The sequence below is a fragment of the Amblyomma maculatum genome, chromosome 6, assembly GCF_055883805.1.
Source record: "Amblyomma maculatum isolate TAMU_Amacu chromosome 6, ASM5588380v1, whole genome shotgun sequence".
NCBI classification, from domain to species: domain Eukaryota; kingdom Metazoa; phylum Arthropoda; class Arachnida; order Ixodida; family Ixodidae; genus Amblyomma; species Amblyomma maculatum.
In genome coordinates, this window is record NC_139349.1 from 16,635,721 (window position 1) to 16,651,459 (window position 15,739).

At 45.2% G+C, this 15,739-nt stretch overlaps 1 protein-coding gene across 1 annotated transcript in view; it reads left to right on the forward strand.

The window, feature by feature from the left end:
• LOC146185166 (transmembrane protease serine 2-like) overlaps window positions 1-15,496 on the forward strand; it is a 55,438-nt gene extending 39,942 nt beyond the window's left edge. Inside the window, exons 3-6 of the mRNA XM_084605484.1 lie at window positions 71-161; window positions 6,787-6,970; window positions 9,534-9,679; window positions 14,403-15,496. Coding sequence (XP_084461610.1) covers window positions 71-161; window positions 6,787-6,970; window positions 9,534-9,679; window positions 14,403-14,576 — 595 coding nt within the window. The 3' untranslated portion in view covers window positions 14,577-15,496. The remainder of the gene's footprint in view (window positions 1-70; window positions 162-6,786; window positions 6,971-9,533; window positions 9,680-14,402) is intronic.
• The last annotated feature ends 243 nt before the right edge of the window (window positions 15,497-15,739 follow it).

The window sequence follows — 15,739 nt, forward strand, 5'->3', positions numbered from 1 at the left end:
ACACACAACTTAAGCACCAGACAGCATCCTAACTATGTTGCATAAAGAATTTTTGTTTCCCTTCTCGTAGCCGGAAGAATATATCGAGGTACATCTTCCGGCTTGGAGACTACAACAAGGGCATCATGGAACCGGGCGAGATTCATGCCAAAGCTGATATGGTGAGTGAGCGTCCGTTCCAGACGACTAATAAAGTTGTTTTAAATGTAAGGCAATCAAATTAACATATCAAAGACTCATAACTGAAAGCGCTGTGGCTTCAGATGCATATTTTTAGTTTGTCTTCTACAATGCAAGATTCCAGAGTGGCTGAGTCTATAGAACTGCGCTTTCTGGAAGAACCGGATTTTAGTTGTCTGTTCCGTGGATTATAACACACTGTCCCGATACGTGCGCTCTGAGACTCCAAACAGGACCGTCGTCCGCCTCCATCGTTTCAGTTAATGATAATCATCATCCTGACTACACTTATTGCAGGGAAAAGGCATCTCCGACATCGCCGAATTGACCCGGCACTGTGATCTGCAATCATCTCGTCCTAGCAAAATTCCAAAATTCATCGAGCCATGTAAATGTCTATCGGCCCTGAAACGTTCGGCTTCTTTTACAATCCACTCAGGTGTCTTTGACGACAACAGGTTATTTTGCCTTCTCATTGCATGCTCGACCAATGCCCATATTCTCTTGATTTCGGCTATAATGTCATTACTTCGGTTTGGTACACTGTCCCATTCTAAACGCTTCATGCCTTAACGTTACACCTACCGTTTTCCGTTCCACTGCTTTCTCAATTTAAGAGAACCTTTCTCGTTAGCCTCCGCGTTTCTGCCCATATGTGAGTACTGATAAGATGCAGCTGCTACTTACTTTCCTGTCGAGAGGTACTGGTAAATTGTCATTCCTGATCTGAGAGTATACTTGCCATTGCTCTCCACACTAGCAGTCTTATTCTCCCAGTTATTTCATTCTCGTGGTCCGGATCTATGGTAACTGCCTGTTCTAAGTAGACGTATTTCTTTATCACTTTCAGCGTTTCATTGTCTATCGTGAACTGCTGTTCTAATCTGATGTTCTTCATACAATTAACTTTAATGAATGTCGAAAGATGTGCGTACATTTCTTTCGCAAGGAGTAAAGTCTTCGCATTTCCATATGTAAGCATTCTTAACTGTCTCTGTCGATTTTTTCCCTTATAGATTAGTTCCTTTTACCACCTTCCAGCTTGGTCAGGGGGAAACGGAAGTTCGCATATGCATCCCCGTACTCTCGTATTCGAAATGCAATGCATTCGTGTACTGTGCGATGCCTCGGGCAACTGTATGAGGCCTCGGGCAGTTGTATGAGGAAGAACGTCATGTTACGACCGCGTAGTCCAGGCCGTAGACGCTCCTGTTACGTGTACCACCATAGACGGGAGAGGAAGCAGCCAAGGCTGAGCTTATTGTGGTGATTGCGCCACTTCTGATACCATGCTGAGGTGCCAACAGGACAGGTTTATGTTGTTGTTGTTCTCCTGTAAAGGACAGGTTCTCCCAGTCGAAGAAGAAAAGAGCACTACATCTTCCGGCAGGTACCTCCACGGACAGGCTAATGATGCTGGGAATACACAACACCTTAGATGAAATGATTGAGGCAACACTAGCTACACAACATAGAAGGCTAGAGAAAACTAAGGGTGGAATGAACATACTGAGAGAAATAGGTATACGACCGAAGGAATACTGGGACACGACAGAGGAAATGAGTGTGAAGGTCCGGAAACGGATCCATATCTCCCCATTACCAAAGAACATGCACCCTGAATATAATAAGCAAGACGAGAGAAAAGGGCCGCCGAAACACAGACACGGAGATTCGAAACGGAAAATTCAGGTAGAATTGCATATTTAGACGCTGCATATACAGCGGCAAAGGAAAAATGAATGCAGTCGTACTCAATGGCAAGCGAGAAATGGTTACAGCAGTGTCTATAAAAACAAAATCGATACAGACAGCGGAAGAGGCTGCAATAACACTGGCTCTTGCTCAGACCGAGGCAAAATACACACATAGTCAGTGATAGCAAAAGCGAAATCAGGAGCTACACCGCTGGAGTAATAGCAAAGATCGCGGGTAGAATCCTCGATCAAAAGCGAATAGAAAGAGACGTCACCCTTGTTTGGACGCCAGCCCACGCAGGCGTGCCCGGAAACGAGGCGGCACACAAACTAGCCCGAGATCTCACACACCGGGCTGGAGGAGTGCCACCGGAGCAAGGCAAACAAGAGGACCTGATTAACTATAGCGAAATAACAATGCACTACAGACTGAGCAGGAGGGTCCTACCACCACCAGACCCCACGTTAGGCAAAGAGGAAGCAGTAGCATGGAGAAAGCTACAGACAAATACATACCCGAACCCAGGTCTTGTCAACCATATATGGCCAGAAATACGATCAGACCTATGTTCATTATGTAAGGAAAGGGGATCTCTAGATCAAATAATATGGGAATGTGCGAAGTCACCAGGTAGGGCTAAAAATATAACTAAAGACACCTAGGAGAACCTTCTGCGAAGCTCAGACCCAAAAGCCCAATGAGAAATTGTTCGACTGGCCGAAGATGCCGCCGGAGTCCAAGAACTACCGGCCTGCAACTAAGGCGACTGACCCACCTTCCGGGTCTAACCCCCGCACTATACACGTGCCAGCTACAGCGAGCGTCGCGCAAGCACGCAGCAACGCGTTCATGCTGACCGGCCTAGCCACTACACGTGGCTACTGCCTACAGCACCCTATTTTTTAGAGCGCAGCTCTTCGGCGTCCGTTCCTGGGTTTCGCGTCGGCGTCGGCGTCGTCGTCGGCCTCGTAACCAGCTCCGCCTCCCTTTCATCCCCCCAGCGCTAGCAGCGACCGACTGATACCGCTGGATGCCGTTGACGCCGCTAGAGAGTCAAGATAACGTGACTGCATAGAACACCGTCGCCGCCATGCAGAAAGAGGAGGGGAGGGTCTCCCCCTGTTCCTGTGTGGCGGATAGGGTGCTCTTCAGTTGCCGACGCGCCGGTTATTTCACGTAGGCCCCGGCACGTCGACGAATACGTGACCACCTTCCCACGGCTAGACCTGGTTCTTGGCGCTGCGGAAGCGAGGGTATCATATTGTTTGCGTCGGCATCGGCGGCGTTGTCCCTGAAACCAACTCCGCAGCTGGGGTTGACTCACTATCTGCGTCAGCAGCATCAGTCAGTCGCTGCTATCTCTTCCCTCCTCCCTTTATCGCGTTGTCCGCTTGCTGCGCGCGCTTCTGCCCCCATCGTTTGCCGCTGTGTATACACGCCGCCCCCCTCCCCCCTCTTCCTGTGAGTCTCCGGTTGTCAAAGCGCCGGCTCGAACTTAATTCCTTTCTTCGCTCCTCCTCCAATGCAACCCCTGTGCGGTGGCAATCAGAGAGCCAGATCGGTGGCGGCGGATCTGTATATGTGCACCGCCCGAGCCGACACTGATGTTAGTAGTGGGGGACTAATGTTGAAATAAAGACAAACAGGAATTTCTTCACACTTATGCGGGAGAACATCCCGTTCCTCTCGCTCGTAACGCGTCCCACGGCTGTGACAACCTCGCGAGGCACTTGTATAGATCTCGTCTTTGAGAATCAAGCATTGGTCTACCAAGTCGAACATATATCAGTCTATTTCTCCGACCACAAAGCTTCCTTCATGACTGTCAAGAACTGTTAGTGGAGTCTTTGTTAAAGGAATACGTGTGAAAAAAAAAAATTCTGTGATAGCGCATACATGTGTTGCTCGATTTCTTTGCCTCAATTTATCGAAAAGGTGAAACAGCTTAGTTGCTGCGCTCAAACTTCGGATTAGGAAGTAACGTAATCGTCGGTATTTTTTTGCATTTACGTCTTCACCAAAGTGATCATAACGATAAAAAAAAAATGTTTCTGTTTAGCCACCAGTAAGTGTTTCTTAGAGCAGTTAATGAATTTCTTTATGAAAAAATTTTAACGGGAGCGACAGAAACGAAGTAAATAGCTACAGACCCGTATACATACTATAACTGTTTTCTTGAAAAAGCTGATGTTCATACTTATCAATAATTTCTTTTCGAAGCATAACATACTTTAGCATGCCTATCGTCAAAGGAAGTCAACAGAAATAGAACTGCTTATCCTAAGCGAGAGGCCAAGTGCAAAACAATGTGAACGATAACATAATACAAAGTACCGAAATCAGTTTAGTTCAGTTGACCTCTGAGGCGAACCTGACAGCCGTGACTCGACTCAGTAGTTTCGCTCACACTACTGGCGTTTAGTACGGATGCTTGCTTGGGCCGGGTGTGCTCGCCGGCTTGCGCCCATATCCTTTCCAGAGCGCCAATTGTCGGGAAGTTTGACGACCGGTCAGGCAACCGCATTTTGCTAATAGAGAGATTTAGCACACCGTGATCCGCGATCCGCTACCGTGGACCGCCACCGCTCGTTCCATTGCGCATGCCCAGATCACTTTGATGCCGATGGATGGCGCCACATACTTGATGTCGGCACATTGACCTGGCGCATCGGAACCAATCAGCTCTAACGCCCCGCCCACGAGCGGTAGAGTGTCACGGTGGCGGATCGCGGATCACGGTATGCTAAATCTCTCTAATGTTACATAAGACAAAGCATTCAAACTGAGCATGAAAAAGCAAGTGCATTAATGAGTGATGAATGCTTCACACAACAAGAAACACCATCGCTGTAAACAAAGCATACATGAAACACCCTAACAAATTAATTGTAATGAGGTAAGCGTGTACATTGTTTAAAATTAAGGTGTCTTTGAGCTGCCTGGTATTCATTTGTCAGTGGTCTGTGCTAAAGAGAAGTTGCTCCAGTTTCAGGATTCGTTGAGTTTCGAGGTAACGAATTTTCAAACTTATGGTAAACTTATGCGGAATATTTTGGCGCTAGAATATTGTACAGTGGTGCAAGTAGCGTATAAAACTGCCACAACTTTTATGCCTCTCTGTACCGTACACTGCCAGTTGGGGGCGCATGATGATTTCAAGGACGGTACCGCCACGATTCTCATAATAAATGATTGATTTGGAAAAGTAAGAACAACGGTAGCGAAAGCGTTGTTTGGCGGCATCATGTAGCGCATCGCAAGGCATTGCTGAAGGCTGCGGAATTTCGGCATATTACAGTTTGTGATTCATCACGGGTGGTAATATGTATTATGGTAGTGATGGTGAAACAAAAAAAGAAAGATTTGCATCCTTGAATAACACCGTGTTGACGCAAAAAATAATGCAGTTGCTCTTTAATGGACAAATATTTCAGTTAAAGAGGAAAGAAATACGCCTTCTGCTTACACTTCGTAATTTATTCTACAGAAAGAAACAAAACTCGTACACTTTGCCTTTCCATGTTATTTATAAATGTGATCACGAGCTGAAACGCGCTATCGAACTGGTGTTTACTGAGCTCATTTTTTCCGCTTACTCAGGCACACTGGAATAGGCTTGCCAAAAGCATTGGCAAATTTAAAACGTCTTTCGAGTTTGTCGTTTTTTTTCACACAATTTGCCGTAGATGCACATGATTCCACTTCGTTCACTTCTTTTCGTTGACATTGCGTTTCATGTCGTAGTGTACCCTGTCCATTTACTGTGTGGAGAACTCTTGAACAGCACCGCCCCGAAGACCATTGCCGACGAGGTGACTCATCGATGTTGCTTATTTTGTTATTGTCTTGCTTTTAACAACTGTGATTAGCTATTTTGCTTTGTTTTGACATATGAACTATTAAAGCATATGCTTTCCTCCGATTCCCCCTCCCCCCCTCCCTGCAATAATGCTACTGTATAAATAAATGAATAAATGAATAAATAAATAAATTAGTAAATAAATAAATAAATAATATTTCACACTTTCCAAATTTTTATGTGCAGTGAGTTGAAGAATCATTAGCAGCTAATTGCCGTAAATTTGTCACCGCATTTTTGTTTATCTGCCCTAATTAATCTAGGGCAATATTGTAATTATGCGTTTTTGTCACGTATATAAGCAATCTTTACGAATACCTTGTACAACTTGTTATAACTCAGATTACATTTCTCTGTAGTCTACTCAGCTTTCGCATATTGGGTGCTATGACTCAACACCCAACAAGTATGGAATAATAATTTATATTATATAGGGGTAACAGCTGCTGGATTGAAATGTTTGTGTTTACGCAAAATGCCAATTACTGGCGAAAGTGCTGACAATATGTAATCTATGTCATATAACCAGTCGCAAGCAATTCTAAGGAAGACCATGGTAGAAACCATAGGGTGGAAGCCTGGAGAATACCGGAAAGGAAATAATTATGAATTGTCGAGATGAGCATTATAATGGTAGGTACTCGATAATGCATAATTACAGCGTTGTTGTTTTGAAGTGACAGGATGATTATGATACTAGGAAAGCGTTGTAGTTGGGAGCTAGAATTTTCAGAGTTTTTCAGAATTTTCTGATTTCGCAAGTCAGAGTTGTGTTTCATCATTTTACTCCTGTCCCATCTGTTGAGCTTTACTTACGGACGACCGTTACCAACTTTCCCAACAAACTCAAGAAGAACGACCAAATGATATGGTTGATGTTAATTCATGGTCCTTTCAAAACAGCTATATAAGAGAAGAGACACGGAAGAGCAGAGAGAGAAAGAGTGCAGTGTGTGCCCTCTCTCCTTCCGTGCCTCATGTCTGGTAGCGCTGTTGTTAAAGAACCACATCCGAACAACTTGTTTTGTCGAACTGTGTCGCATACGCAGATGATCACCCACAAGAAGTTCGACATCCAGACCTTTCGCAACGACATCGCCCTGGTGCGGCTGACAGAACCCTTGGACCTCGAGGGAGCCAACGCCAACCTGAAGCCCGTCTGCCTGCCGGAGCCAGGCATGAATTTCTCGCAGGCTCGATGCATGGCCACCGGCTGGGGGGAAACCCAGTTCAGTGAGTGGCACCTCCATCTTCTAAAGCAGCGTAAATGTATAGCGTAAAGAAGTACTTAATCACGTCCATTCGAGTGCAGGAAAGGGTAGCCAACAACAGTGAAAAAGGCGTTGCCCAACTGCGGCTGGCTTCTTTATACCGCGTTTGTCGCTGTGTGTTTACCGATAGCAGCACTGACTACCTCAATCGCCGCAGCAAAAGAAAGTTCTGGCGTTGTGAGAAGTGTCTTGTCACCAGCGGTTCTTTTTCTCCGGCGGGAGCGATAGCTTGCTGCTTCATATTAAATATAGTTGAAAAGGGTGAAATTTTTCTTGAACTCTTAGAACACCAACTTTAGTGGAGACGGAAGCTCTCTGCAACCCTTAGGGATGGAAGCCTGCGCTGCTGCTTGCGGACGGCAATCATGACCGACAACCGAACGGCAATTTGTACCTCCGTAAGCATTACTATGTAAACTGGGATCGTATCAGTAACACCGCGGGTTTATGCATGAGTCTTTTGATTTATGATCCACGCTTTGTGCTGTACCGCCCGTCTGTCATGCGATGTCAGCGCACGTTGACATCGCGAACCCCACAGGGGTTCAAATTTATTCACATGATTCCGCTATGGCGCATTTCATTATAACCAAAATTCAGATTTAAAATCCTTTCCGCGGGCTATAGCTTGCCATAGCACGCGGAAGACCACCAAGAGGGTAGGCCTGGTTTTTACAAAGCTGAGTGGTTCTGTTCAGTTCAGTCGTTCAGTCGTGTGCGACTCTTCGTGACCCTATGGACCATATCACGCCACGATTTCCGGTCTCTCACTATCTTCCTAACGTCACATAACTTCATCTGCAGCGCCTCGAGGATGCCATCTAACCATCGCGTTCGCTGCCTACCCCTTCTCCGGTGACCCTCAACCTTTCCCAACATCAAATGTTTCTCCAGCGACTCCTCTCTTCTCATCAGATGACCAAAGTAGCTGAGCTTTAACTTTAGAATTTGACCCTCCAATGAGCATTCAGGGTTTAGGGTCGACGATATCGACTGAGTGGTTCTACGTTGTAATTATATTAGCTGGTCCCAATTGTGAAGGAAGATAGAGAATTCAGAACAGCATCTGGAACCACTTATATGTATCCCCATCACTTATTCTGGCAAATGTTTCGAGTGGTGAATGATTTGCGAATAATCCGTGCGCACTAGGAATTGGGATGACATTTGGACATGCATGCAACGCACGTTTTTGGCCGGAGCTTAAAAAACAAGGAATGATAATTGAACCCTGACATATGTGAAGGTTTAGTAAGTCAGAGTTTTTCCGGTTATTAGAATACTAAATATAAAGCGACAGAAGAGTAATTTTCTAGCGATGTCAAACATTGTTTCCAGAAAGTAACGCAAGGTAAATTAATCATGTGCTGCGATTTCATGCCAAGTTTGGCTATAGTTGCAAAAGCTTGTCTCTAATCCCAGCGCATATTTGCATTATCCTCGTTCGCGTTCCTCGTTTGTATATTTGCGTTCGCGTACATTCATTTTGCTACTCGCTTCATCAGTAGTCATTTTCTTTGTGCATCTATCATTTCGTATGTACTGATCAGCGTACTCTCGTAAGATGATACATAATGTGTCAGACCACACGCCATAGATATAAATCCCAGCCTTAACTAAACCATACTAACGTGCCTGCGTGGCTTAGGGGTGGAGGGTCTAACTGGGGATCCAATAGTCCTAGAAGGCTGGATGCCGATCTTGCCCTACCCTATCTCATATGCGAAGCCACGTAATGCAGTCTCGTGCGAAAAACAAGATTATCTCAAAACGAAGAGTCTTTCGTCAAAAGTTTCCAAGTATACCCTGAAGAATTGTTTAATGCAAAAAAAAAAAAAAAGTCGCGCAAAGGAGGAAAATTTAAAAATAAATTACGTTGCCAGGTTGCACGTAAAAATGGAACCCAACATTAAAATATATAGTAGACTATCCCTCGGTAAACATTCTTGGCCTTAACACTAAACAGAGGTATGCACAGATGAAATTAACAGAACGTTCGTATTGAACTCATTTGGGGTAACGTTAACTAAGTATTTATTTGCACGTGACGGTGAGTTGCTTTGTGGTGCTTGTAGTTTACTGCAGAGCGCCGTATTGGAAGACAGGACCCGAAATAAAGGCCCTTTATTCTTCAAGCTCCTAGCCAACTCGGAGCCGAGCATTCGAAGGAGGCGGCTCCTGTCCCTTCCGGCTTATCCCAGTGGTACAAGAGTAAAAAAGTCTTTAATTAGGGTCCTGTATCCTTAGGCGCTCTACATTATAACTATTCCAAAAATACAGAATGCACCAGAAGTTGGAACTGTGCGCTCGTCTTTCTGTTTGCTCTTTCTTGTCCCATCTTGACTTCGAAGTTTATCAGCCATGACCAAGGTCTGGCTCATGCAGGCTATCGACATGGGTCCGTATACGTAGCACTCTTTCTTCGTTAATAATATTGTAACTATGAGGAACATCGATGACCGCTAGTGTTTCCGAATCCACGCAACGAACACAGAGCGAATGCTTTACCTTTAGGTGTCTCGCAGGGGGCCGTCACTCGGATGTTCTGATGGAAGTCATGCTACCCGTGTGGGAACACAAGAAGTGCGCACATGCCTATAGGAATTACAACAAAATAACTACTGCCATGTTCTGCGCCGGTTACGTCGAGGGGAAGAAGTCCTCCTGCAGCGTAAGCAACTCTTATTAATCCTCTACAGTGCAGGTTTTAACTTGTTGCTTCTGAACGACACATAAGAGCACATCATTTCGTTTTAATCTTCCCGGTCCACAAAAAGACTGTAATGAAAAGCTAAGGCTGACCGACTTTCACGTACGCCAAAGAAGAAAGTTTGAATAGCTTTATAGGCACATGAATGAATGTTCATTGTGATGGTGCTAATTAGGGAGTGCGAGTGTTTGAAAATTTCAGATACGCAATCCATTATAGTGCAATCCATTATCACTGAAGCAAAACAAGCGCCTTTGGCGTTTCTCGTATCGGGAAAGATGTGGCTTTCCCCTTAAAGAAAGTGGCACGCATTGGAGACGAAACTCGATCTGTCTTGTTTTCAGGCTGTATTTGATATCTTGCTGTTTTAAAGACATTTCGTAATCATCTAATTACCATGTCGCTACCTTCGGCTGGTCGCCATTAGACGTTTGTCGGAGGTGTGGGCTAAATTCGCATCATCCAGGTACCGGAGCTTCGGAGCCTGCTATCTACTTATCTACTTATCTCTGCATTCAAAATCTCTGTTAAAGCCCCCTGAGTGCAATTTTTTCTTAACTTTGTTTTTTACATTTCACAATATTAAAATAAATTACAACTTTCCTGGGGTGTGTTCCTCTTTCGGCTGCATTATGTTATGCTTTTGATTCTTAATAGCCGAAAAACCAGTCGTGAACAGAGCCACGAGGTGATGGTATGACAACTGTTACGCTATGCAATTACCGTCACCGTAATCCTTTCGTGCCTTCAAGTGTATGTTACGTTTAGGTTGCGTTCAGAGACACCTTTCAGCAACAATCGCCGTTTAACTCGCTGATACCGTCATCTGCTTGAGTGGTCCTACGGGATATGGTTTGGCAATACGTGGCCTGCAGGCCGTTAGCTTCAGGCAATCGGTGGATTTGGAGACTTATGACCAGCCAGTCACCACCTTGTCATCTCTGTTCTACCTATCTGTCCGACTCCGAATCATCATTCCGTCTCATCGGCAGTGCCTTCTAGTTTGCGGTGAGGATGATCGTTAACTTCAATTCGTATGGTAGACTGGAAGAAGACGAAGCTGAAAGTGGCGCGGGCTGGAGGACTGGCGCTAGGACAACATCTATAAAATCTGTTCATTGTCATCTAATCATCACGTCTCGACCTTCGGCTGATCACTACGTAACAATGGGATTGTTTAACGTGGACTGACATCGTACACCACTGCACAGATTCCTTGCTTTTTGCCTCCATCGAAGCGAGGCTGTCGCGGAAATATCTCTAATTTTCAGTGAACTATCCATAAATGTTTGACTCTTTAGTAAAAGAAATTACTGCCTCTCCTGTATGCCAAAATATATGTAAACATGAAATAGTTACGGGCATAGAAAACTAGGTTGTAACAGTACTATAGCCACGATCTTGCAATGGTTCTAGAGCACATCACAAAGCACACTGCATCACGAACTTTTCTTCTCCCAACTCCCAACGCTGAGTAGTTGTCGCGAGGTTTTTCTTGTCGCGTCGAAGCGATGGCTTGCAACTGGGCGGTCTTAGGCAGGCAATTGCGGTCCGTGGCGGTCATGTCACCTTCGTGAGAGACCGCATAATCATGTCAGTGTCGGCAGAGGCGCGCAATCTTCTGTCATGGTGCGTAACTCGCAAATCGATTTATTTTCGCAAAACGCTTGCTACCTCTCTTTTTATTAGGCTAAATTGCTAGATCTGTGCAGTTCGATGGCGGCAGCGAAATGCAGAACCATGCAGATGCATACGGGGCTACGAAGTGACGCTGGCCTGACGAGAACGTGGGAGAAGCAGCGCGTTCGAGTGCTGCCCGAGCGTCTGTACAGTTTTCTTCTAAGGAGAGAAGCAGTGTGAGTCGATCAAGCAACACAGCGGCAGACTCAGATACAAGTGTGCGATCGTTCTTAAAGCGGCTCCCGCCTCGACCGCCGGCGTCGGTCGGCATTCTACTCACGAGTGTGTTTAGAGTGTGTGACGTCGTGACGCCATCTTTGGGGAAATAGTAGATGCCTGAGAGAGCGAACTTGTCTCGTTAGATCTCGTCAGGTGCCCGGATGTCCACGTTTCCAGACCCGGATGAAGGCAAATCAGTATGAAGGAGAATCGTTGGCTCCCGGTTTTATTTCGACGTTCAACGCGAGCGAAAAACATTTCGTGCCTAAGTATGCATAGAATGCAGCGTGTGCTTGTTTCAGGGCGCAGATTGTTTTGTAGTTAACACATTAAAGGTGATAAGTTAATTACAACACTTCATTTCCGTGAAGTGTGAAAAATTTTAGAAATTTTGAAGAATAAGGATGTCGCACTGAGAAAGCCGTTATAAGCCAATACGCAAGCAATACGTTATAAGCAAAAATATTTGAAGCCATTCAAATATTTTTTCTTATCTCTTCTCTGTATATTTAAAAATATTCATAGCCAAAATTCGCAATAACAGCACTACGCATGAGCAACCTCCTTGTGATCAAAATTACTTTGTGCTTCGAAATGTCTTTGCACGAAAATATAGGATTATGTACTTTCATCAATAATCAGGTTATGAAATAGAAAACTATAATGGATGGTGATGTTGAAACTTTATTTTCCAACAGAATAAGAATCAGCCGATCCGCTTTGACCCAGGAGGCGTGTTCGGCCATTCGGATTAAACATAACGGAATTTCAAGATTTGAGCTTAACATTAGTCTCCCAAAATTCTTCGCTTTTGTATTTATTTCTCTATATGTTGAATTTCTGGACAAATCCGTACCATATGTATAAGATCTGCCATATCCCGACCTAGTCTACATCTATCTGATAGTTTCTCTGGGTACCATTGGCTAAGGGTAGCCGGATTCAGAAAAGTTCTTGTTTTTAAACGCCTCCATGACAATAAGTGTTCTTCCGGCTAATCACGAAGAAGCCTGGAACTATTGTGACCTTAAGGACTTGATAGTGGCAGTTTTGGGCATCGCTTCAATCCTTACCTGAACTGCTGGGAGGCGTGCAGGTATGTAAGGCCCCTGCCGTGGTGGTGCAGTGGTTAGGGCGCTCGACTACTGTGCCCATGGATGTGGGATCGAATCTCGACCGCGTTTGCCGATTTTCGATGCAAGTAAAAAGCAAACGCCCGTTAAAGAACCCAAGGTGGTCTAAATTTCCGGAGCCCTCCACTACGGCGTCTCTCACAGCCTGATTCGCTTTGGGACGTTAAATGCCAGTAACCAAATCAAACCAGACATGCAGCTTAGTTGCCCCACCCGTTGACCTCGACATCCACAGTAATCGAGCCTGTGCCGTAGAGGCGTTCCAGACCTGCGCTTCGCGCATGCAGGCGTTCAATCACACCTGATCAGCAGTAAAAGCAGGGCTGCCTCAACTCCTGCAGGACCCCGAGCGAGTGCTGCAACTTCCAGCGTTGGGGTGGAGAATGAGGCAAGCGTTTCAGTGCTATTTCAATCTGACTCCAAATCTCATAGCTAGATAAAATCCTGGCCAGGGCAGTTTCGATATCTCAGCTCGAACATCGAAGCGGTTCTCGACCTACATAGGCGATCGCGGCGACTTTATTTCGCGAAATAAGTCAAGGTTGCTCAACCTTCTCTTGTCGTCTTGGAACGTGCGTCCAGACATCTCTGACTTGCTGGTGCACACTCGACCTGCTTTATTCAATTTCTGCACAGCGCTCGACTGGTGACACAAAAGAGTGCGAACGCATTCTCATGGATTGCATCAACACGGAGGGTATCTATTTCCAAACTTCTTCAGTGCACATGTCACGTTCACACTGCAGTCAGCCATCTGCTTTAGAGCACTGGGTAATGAAAAGCTGCCGCGTGAAGGCAGTTGCAGGAAATCACAGCGTTTGCTGCGGGTAGATGCTTTCACCTTTTAATAGAATGTTTAAGTGCCACGTTAAATTTATCAGCTGAGTCATGCAGGCCTGAATGAGCCGGATTAGGGACAAGTACTCTCTTATACAGGTCCCTCTGGGTTTTCTGCCGTCCCTCTCACGCAAGCCATATTCGATATGCCTAAAAAGTTCAGTTTCGTTGATATAATAAGATCCCATCTTTTTATGATTTCAAACTCCGGCGTCGGCGTTGTGAGCGAAAGCTCACGAGCTCGTAGTTGGAAGGCGGTTGCTGGCAGCTGACATGGCCGAGCAATAACTGGAGAGAGGGTTGCTTGACATTACTTTTGGCAGGAGCTGTCAACTCAGACCTCCCCTTTCATGTAGGAAGGTGATATCGGAATCAGCCTGCCAGAATCCTTGCACTGTGAGCCACACACTTTTAGCTCTATAGGCCACGTGGGCACGTTCATACGGCTTGATGAAAGCGGGGATTTAAATGTTGAGTGGTAGCCAACGATCTCTCTTCGTACCATTAAAGTTGAAGCTTAAATGCACCCCATACATATATCTTTTCCATAAAAAGGCGCCAGATTTCGTCTGACTTCAGTGGTGGTGGGAGCGCTTTTATGTAAAATAGCCACCCAAATAGCTTCTTTTCTCTTTGAGTACGCATGTTCGCGCCTTATTAGCTGGCTCTTTGTTCCTTGCAGGTCGTCCTTAAGCTAATCACGATAGCTTGCAAGGGCTAGGGCTATCTCACATAGATGAACAAATCAGTTTCGGAACATTTTTAGTACAGCTGTACTGCATGTCCTTTCACCTTTTACTTCACCTTTGTTGCAGGGTGACTCCGGAGGCCCTCTGCAGTGCACCTTCGACGATCGCACCTGGTTTTTGGCAGGTGTGGTGTCCCACTCGGTGTACTGTGCCCTGCCTAACATGCCAACTGTGTTCACCAGGGTAGCACCGTTCCTCGACTTCATTTACGCGCAAATGGCCAGAAACTCACCGGAATAAAGAATCGCGACAACTTTGTCTTGCTAAGGCTCGCCTATCACCCGGTGTGCTTCGAGCTGATGCGAGGGGCTAAGAATATCGCTGCGAGTATAGGCGAGAAATTTCACTAGCAGTTGTGTGGCTTTGACCACAGGCGAAATGACGGGCATAGGGGTTCAAGAAAAGAAGGAATACGTAGCCACCTGCTGTGCTGTTACGAGGTCAGAAGTTGAAGGTGGAAGAGAGTGTAGGGTGGAGAGGTTGCTTGTACATTTGGAGGGTAGTTGCCCTGCCGTTCCTTCTTTGAATTCGGTTGCGCCGTCACTTTTAATGTGATAACACTGAGTCCTATGAAGACGAAATCTGCCTGGCATCGACGGTCGCGTTATCGTGTGTGTGAAACTTCCACCGGTCAATCATAGCAGGTGGAGTGTAACAAGGTTTACCTGTCACTACCTGTCGCGTTTGACCGGTGGAGAAAGAAAATTATCTTTCCTATTTTAGAGAAAACGAGGAAGAGGCCGGAATGGTAATGACTCAGCACAAATGAATACGATCATTAATGACCCAGAAAAATAGCAAAAAACCAATTACTAATAGAAATGGAACAAGATTAGAATAGCAGTTGGAATAGGGTCAGCGTTGCAATATAATAGCGTATTGTAAGGTATGCGAGTGAAAGACGACAGGATTGCATTTGCAATAGAACCAGAACTGAAATAGGTTGATGAAAGAAAGAGAAATGCTATCTTATTTCACAAACAGGAATTCGATTGACCGCTCCTAGTGTTTTTTCGTTCTGATTTGTGCACGTGTCTACAGGCTGAGATGTATTGCGTGGCCATGAAGCACTTTCTCACCAACAAGTGAAGTTGCGGATCTATTGGTCTAAAGTAGGGAGATGATGAAAACGACTTTTAGTAGCCGTAATAAAAGTTATGTCTAGGAAATTAATTAGCCTTCGGTTTTCATTGTGTATTTTCGTTTGCTTTCCTTATTGTTGTTCTATATCTTGTAATGTACATTATTCAGAGTCCAGAAATCTTGTATGAGAGTAAAAACTATTGTTTTACAGCCACAACTAGTATTATTTGCTCTAAGAGAGAAATATATTCATTATAGTTTTCATTCAGGTGCAATGGATGCCACCTATTGGTACCTATTTTCGTAATAAAAATGCAAGC